The 7,657-nt window shown below is 38.9% G+C and overlaps 1 protein-coding gene across 1 annotated transcript; it reads right to left on the bottom strand.

Annotated features, from left to right (window-relative positions):
- Positions 1-1,383: 1,383 nt before the first annotated feature.
- LOC311509761 (transcription factor Sox-9-like) lies at positions 1,384-7,373 on the bottom strand. The gene is made up of 3 exons (XM_084575193.1): positions 6,403-7,373; positions 4,080-4,324; positions 1,384-3,817 (listed from the first exon to the last, which is right to left on the bottom strand). The coding sequence occupies exons 1-3, from the start codon at positions 6,786-6,788 to the stop codon at positions 3,084-3,086; spliced, it is 1,365 nt and encodes a 454-aa protein (XP_084431319.1). The 5' UTR covers positions 6,789-7,373; the 3' UTR covers positions 1,384-3,083.
- Positions 7,374-7,657: the final 284 nt, after the last annotated feature.

The raw sequence follows: 7,657 nt of genomic DNA, 5'->3' as shown, positions 1-7,657 counted from the left end.
ACGTTATCTGCCATGAAAGATTTCAATTTAAGTTACTGCTACAACACGTTACACAAAGCTAAATACAAGAAGTATACTGAAGCTGCAAGGGCTGCTATCGTAGTGGACCTCAAATCAAAAGTACGCAGACAACAGCGACTTTTTACCAGTGCCCAGTGCTGGTAGTGGTGAGGTAGAGTGGGTATACAGGAAAATGTTAAACTCTTTCTAAGTGTAGCTGACGCCCGCAATATGGCTATGTGTTACCATGGCAACACCGGAAGTTAGGGTGAGATAGGTATATTTGATTTCTGATTGTATTTTTTATTGTTTACATAAGTTTATGATGAAACCTTCTGCAGTGTAACTAATGAAAATGATATTGGACTTTACTGAAATTTTTTAAAGTTAAAATTGTTGTGAGAGGTCACTTCCGGTTTTGAGTAACGTGAGTGGGAAGATGTGTGTGGGAATTGAGGGAGAGAGGAGAAGAGATGAGAGAGGACTGTCTACTACTGGCTTATCAGGCGTACACGGTAATTATTCTGAATACTGAAGCTTGTTTACGTTTGTACAAGAGAATAATTTCTGAGAACGTTGAATATGAAATATGTATTTTTTGTTCCAGTTTTCACGGTGTTCTGTAACTTTGAAGAGAGAATAAAGTGGTTGTGGACATCAGTAAGAAGCGTGAATCTTGTGACCAGGGTAGATACACTAAGTGTAAATATGCACAAATTAGTTCTTGCAATTAATGTTTGTCTGCTGTCTGATGGATGGTGATTTGTATTATTTGTTTTATTTTCATGAGCCCTTTTCACTGACAAAAAAAGAAATGGTTATTTTTTGTTTGTTTCAATAAACATATACACAAACACATTTAAAATGGCAGTTATATAATATCTGGTTAAGTGAGCCAGTCCTATGTGGCCCTCTGGTAGTGTTGATGAAAAATTGTGGCCCCCTCCATCATTTAAGTTGCCCGTCCCTGGTCTAAACTCTATACATTTTGTCAGTAGTCCATGGTAATAAAGAACTGTGAACTCATTGTCAGAAACAATGCCTCAACTTTATCTCATAGTGGATAGTGTGCAAGTTGGCTCTGAGTACTGAGCAGAACTTAAATTATCACACATTTACACTTTTCGCAATTTCACATTGTGAAAAATCAATTTTCACATATGTGATTTTAACAAAACTGTTCCAAAGTGATTCAGACTTAACACCTCGTAGTTTAGATTAATTTTTGTTTTTATCTGAATCAAATAACATTCACTGATGTTTGGCTGACAAATACTGTCAGACACAAGGAGTCTACCCCTCATTTGTGACCTAAATAAATAATACTGTAAACAGGAACAGAAGATGGCAAAAGGCGGTCACATATATTTCTGTTTGCTTTTTTATTGAAAACAATATCATGTCTACCTGATGAAACTGTCTTAATGTGACAAAATAAAACTAATGACACTTTTTCAAAAACAAAAATATACTGCCTGGCCAAAAAGAAAGTCGCTACCTGGATTTAACCAAGCCTTGTATTGAATAATTACTGCATGGGTGATTATCTTTCAGCTGGCAGAGACAGATGCCTACTGTACAAGGGGCAGTGCTATGATCTGGGGTTGCTGCAGTTGGTCAGGTCTAGGTTCAGCAACATTATGTGCCCAAAGAATGAGGTCAGCTGGCTGCCTGAATTTACTGAATGACCAGGTCATTCCATCAATGGATTGTGTCTTCCCCGATGGCACGGGTATATTCCAAGATGGCAATGCAAGGATTCAGTGGGCCCAAATTGTGAAAGAGTGGTTCAGGGATCATGAGACATCATTTTCACACATGGACTGGCCACCATAGAGTCCAGACCTTAACCCCATTGAGAGTCTTTGGGATGTGCTGGAGAAAGATTTGCACAGTGGTCAGATTATCCCATCATCAATACAAGATCTTGGTGAAAGCTTACACAATTAAACAATGCCACAGTGAATGTGTGCTGTAATCAAAGCTAAAGGCGGTCCAACGAAATATTAAAGTGTGTGACTTTTTTTGTTTTTTTAGTGGCGACTTTCTTTTTGGCAAGGGAGTGTATATCTTATTGATTCCAGCAAATTCTTTGCAAAACAGCTACTTACAAATCCATTAAGTAATTTGTCCATCATGTAGTTACAAGTATTCTGTACATAACTAGATAATGAAAAACTGTTATACAGTCTGGAAACATTTACAAATGTTAAATAAACAAATCAGTACCACATATGAGAGCAACATAATGTCTATGTGTTACCTGAAGCTGAATGACAAATATAATTGTAAATACTTATTTCCAATTACAGAAATTACAGAAAAAAAAAAAATTAAGAAATGGGGAAGGAAAAAATTATTGACCTCATGGCTGATGAAAAGTACCAGGTCAAATGTCACTTCCTGCATTTGGTTTAGCAGGTGTGGTTTTCACACTGCATTGTTAGTGGACAAGGCTTCATTGTTGTGGTTCATGGGCATTAATGTATCAAGGCAGTTCTCAAAGAAAAGAAAGCTTTGCTATTGCATCTATAGCAACACAGTAAGTAAGGCAATTACAATAGCAAACAAGAAGAATATTTGACAAATTAACAAATGACACAGTTATAAAATGTACCCAAATTCTAATATATTTAAAACTTGCATTCCTTATATGCACAGTACAACAAATCAAAAGCTGCAAAAGTTACAGATGTTTCTTAATTCCTGTATGAAAATACAGTGAATAGTAAGGCTAATGAAAGTGTATTTACTACTGCATTCCCATTATTTAACATGAGTTAAACCTTCAAATCATGATGTGACATTGTTAATTGCAAAAGTGGAACACATATATAGTACATACTAATTCATTTTTAAAAAGTATGCCCTCACAGAGGATTTTATTTTTTTACACATTACATCTACAAAAATATAACTACAATTTTAACCAATACTAAAGGCACTGTTAGCAAATACAAAGGTTTTTAAAACTATAAAACAAATCTAGTTTTTCTATTGTCATTATATGGTGTGTGATACAAAGGCCATTGGGCAGAAAGAACTCTAGTGTTGGTGTTACAGTCAGTGCTAAAACTACCTCCTCAAGGCCTGGAAACTTGTGTGTAAATGGGTTGCTGCTCCCAATGTTGGGAACTGTGGGACTGCGGCACAGAAGGAACCCTGGTGGTGTCAATTTGGGTATATAGTGACCTCGGATTGGAGCCTATATAGCTGAAGGTTGAGTACAGGGTGGAGCCTTGGCGAGATGTATGGCTGTAGAAGGGGTTTGCAACACTTTGGTGGTCGGGATAATCATACTGTACTCTTGTCATGGAAGGATAAGAAAAGGTATTGTAGTGCTGTAGGTCGAAGGACCTTTGCTGTGAGAAGTCCTGCTGCTTGCCGTAGTGGCTGGGAGTCACCTGTTCTGACTTAATCCGCGTTGTTCCTTGCTCTTCATCTCCACTGAATGTGGTCAGAGAGTGGTGTCGCTGCTGCTGCTTGGACATCCAGGTGTGGGCTTCAACGTTGTCTGCCTGGGCTACTAAGGAACTGTTGATGCTGTAGGTGCTGGTAAAGGCACCCTGAATTCTGCCAGTCACCCCAGCATTGCTGTGGGGTGGCAGGTATTGATCAAACTCGTCCACATCAAAGCTTTCTATGTTGGAGATGACATCGCTACTCAGCTCACCCATGTCCACAGCACCAAAGTCAATGTTGATCTGGCGACTAGTCTTGTCCTGAATGGGTTGTTCTTCATGCTTCAGGTCAACTTTGCTGAAGGGGAGGTCTGTCTTGGGTGTGGTTGGGGGTGTCGGTGGACCTTGTGACTGACCTGGTTTGAGGAAAGGCAAAACTAGACTTGTTAGCAAGTCAATATCAAGTTTTAAAAAAGAAAATCTTCCTTGTATGTGATTCACTAGTATAAATGGCTCCATACTGATCATAGCACCACTCCACCTATAATTAACTGTTGTCAGTTAAAAACCATAAAGGCTTACAAAGACTTCACTAAGCATTGCTACCATGTCTCTAGAAAAAATATAATAGAAAACGTATTGATTTTACATAGTTTTTTATTTTTATTTTGATCTGACCTGAATTATCTGGAGAGTGAACCTCGCCCACACAGGATGCTGGAGAATCGGCCTGCTGTGGTGCCTTAAACATTGCTTTTGGAGAAACGTGTGTTTGTTCACTGTCCTCGGTTTCATTTTGCCCATTCTTGACAGATTTTCTCCGCCTCGGCTGATATTTGTAGTCTGGGTGATCCCTTTTATGCTGCACTCTTAAACGCTCAGCCTCTTCCACAAACGGTCGCTTTTCTACCTCATTAAGCAATCTGAAAATCCAAAAATTGCCAAATAAAAAATAAATTTAAAAAAATTAAACACAGTTGATTAGGATAATTACTGAAAAGGATAGCCTTAGTTTACTGTATCATTGCAAGTGTTGATTAATATGAACTGCCATGTAGTAAATAAAATGATCGCCTTCAATCTAAACAACAGAACATCATATTCTAAAAATAGTATCTAAAAACAAGACAAAAAATAGGTAACAGACAAAAATACAAACAGAGGCGCATCTATCAAATTCTGACACTATAAAACTCTACTTAACCCTTACGCCCTCCTGAGGCATTTTTGTACATTTTTTCAAATTTTTTTTTTTCATTTAGTGATCATTTTGGCTGTGTTCCAGCTTGTGGCATGAATTTCTGCAGAAACTCTTCTTTGTAGTCAGATTTCTGAAATCCAGTGTCTTTTACTCTCACGTGTAATTTATACTCTTGTGATGCATTTTGCACCCTCTGGACACCTTTGTGGCAAAAATATATACACATGCAAAAAACAGCCATAAAATCGTCATACATCAATATTTTTTTCTGCTTTTTTTTTTTTTTTTCATAAATCACTTCAATAACTTCAGACCTTTCAGTAGTTTTCAGGATTTTATTCCCTTAAATGCCAGTCTGAAAATATGAAATATTAAAAGTATTTTACAAAAAAAACACAAAATGATTTTTTTTTCATAAAATAAACAGTAGGTGGGTGGGCCTTTGGTGGTGATTAGAGGCTTCGATGTGTCAAAGATTAGCAATAAAACAGATTTGATTGCATTAGCATTTTTTATACAGTGCCAGATACTCTCGTGGCCAAAAATGCCCCATAGACTTCCATTCAAGGATACCAGCTGCTCATCAATGCTAATGTTGTCCCCCTGGATTTATCAGGAGTGGGACAGTGAGTGGACAGCGAAGAATGGGCAAATCTGGTCCATCATCTCATGTCGAGATGTTGCGCTTCTGTCTGGCATAATGGCATCATGTCGCTGGGTGCCTGAATGCAGCGCAGTGTATCAGCATGAGGGGGAGACCATTTTCCTACTGTAGGCAGATGCATGAGATTCTTGTAAATTTGTCATTTATATTATGGAGCCGTATGACTCCCAGGGGGCGCCAAGTGTGTGTGAGCATCTTCTTTTGAGGGATGATTTTAATGAGTCTTTGAAGAGGTGCTAAGTAAAATCATGGCCTGTGTTCCACCAGATTCAACCGTTTTCCCATTGTAGGCCGTTGCATGAAATTTGTTTATTTTTGCTAGCTATATTATGGATCAGTGTGAGTGCAGTAAGTTTTAAATCAACATCTGATTGATCAGTATAAATATTTATTGTGCAAACTGCAACAACTTTGAAAAGACCAACAAAAGAGAACACAACTGAATATAGCGCAGCTTCTCGGCATGAGGTGGAGACCAGATTTGTCTGTTTTTTGCTGTCTACTCACTGTTAGGATGACCGTGATCCACAGTGTCCTCTCCACTTTCAGAGGAAGAGTCAGAGGCACTCTCGGTAAAGACTTCTCTTCGCTCCAGGTCTTTCTCTGCTCACTAATAAAATGTCCGCCAGCCAAGCTGCATGTTTGTCTTTGACTGTGAAAGCAGGTAGGTACATATACACACTAACAGTTGTTTTTGTTTTTTAGTATAGCAAAGGCAGGATGCCATGATTTTACTCAAGCTCTTCAAATACAAATACAAATACAAATACATCAAATATATCCCTCAAAAGAAGATGGCCTTTTATCAACCCTGAAATGATCAGTTCATGCTACAGGCTTTGGTGGTGATTATCCAAGACTAATCACCACCAAAGCCACAACCCCCTACTGTTTATTTAATGGAAAATAATTCAGTTTTTGTTTAAAATCCTGAGAACCAGTCTGAAGTTGTTAAAGAGATTTATGAAAAAAGCTAGAAAAAAATATTGATGAATGAGGATTTTATGGCAGTTTCTTTGTGCGTGTTAATTTTTGTCACGAAGGTGTCCACAGGGACACTCTCAGAGAGAATTTGATAAGGGTTAAACAATTTAAAAGCTCACGGCCAAAGTTTAAAAATTGCAAAACGAGCCTACCTCCAAAGTTTACCCAAGGTTTTGCTGAGTTCTGCGTTGTGCAGATGCGGATATTGATCAGCGAGCTTCCGTCTAGCAGCTTGAGCCCACACCATGAATGCGTTCATAGGTCTTTTAACATGAATTTTGCTTTTACTTGAGCCGTTAATGCGCACCGGAATGGGTACCAGCGTCCAATCGTAACCTTTCAACACCTGCGACACCGCATCTCTAATACATGCAGGGACCTTGTCTTCTTCGCCCTCCTTCTTGTAGTCAGGACCCCCTGGTATATGAATGTTTTCAGTGTCTGAACCGGACCCCGACCGGTACGGTGACCCCGCGGAGTCATCAGACATACTGGGACTGGGTGCGTCACAGCGATACGTCTCCTGTTCTTCTGTCATCTTCAAGAACAGGTTAAGGAGATTTATGCGAAAAATGAAATAAAAAATAAAAAGCAGCTTCTAAGAAATTTGAGAAAATCTTTTATAAATCCAAGTGATGACCAAATCCAGTTTGCGAGGGTGCACGAGTTATTCAACTTTTTCCTTTAAATGAAAAAAAAAAAAAAAAAAAAACAATTTAAAAAAAAAACACACACACATATTCTTTGGACTTTTCGCAGGCGAGAAAGCAAAACGGAAGTGGTAGCTTTGAAGTGCTTATCTTTGACTCAATGACTGTAAAGAAACATATGAGTGTAGCAGCAAGAGGATTGCAGAGTCGAGTCCGAGAGACACAGGAGGCGAGTCATGGATTTATGTCTGACGGCAAGGAAACGATTGGGGGAAAACTTTAGTAGGCGGAGACGTAATTTGACTCTACTCAGAAGCACAGTGAAAATCCATTTACAGGTTCAATTGCAGGTAGAAAATGTGTAACATGTTATCTAGGCCTATACCAGCTGTTTATATGTCTTTGCGCAGTACTCCTTATGATATAGTCAGATACACCGCTATCAAAGAAATAAGAGTAATTTTTGATGTATCCTTTTCAGAGCCGTTTCTTGCTATAGGCCAGTGGTTCCCAAACTTTCTCTGCTGGGCCCCCCTTTGGTACATAAGAAAATCTTCACCGCATTGCAGCGTCATTTTTTAATTTAATCTCCGGCTTCGTCCTGCTCCCGCCCGCTCCAGTTGATTATTTGCTCTATTCTGTCCCTATCACGTTATCAACAGTGAAATTGACTCCCGTACCGTAGGGCCTACCGGGTCACGGTATTCCCACGGGAGTCCCGAAAAATCGTCACCCTTTGGGAACCAAGTAGGCGAAC

This window comes from Chelon labrosus, assembly GCF_963514085.1.
Source record: "Chelon labrosus genome assembly, contig: SCAFFOLD_219, whole genome shotgun sequence".
Taxonomy (NCBI): domain Eukaryota; kingdom Metazoa; phylum Chordata; class Actinopteri; order Mugiliformes; family Mugilidae; genus Chelon; species Chelon labrosus.
The sequence above is the reverse complement of the archived record's forward strand: the minus strand, read 5'-3'. Positions and strand labels throughout refer to the sequence as shown.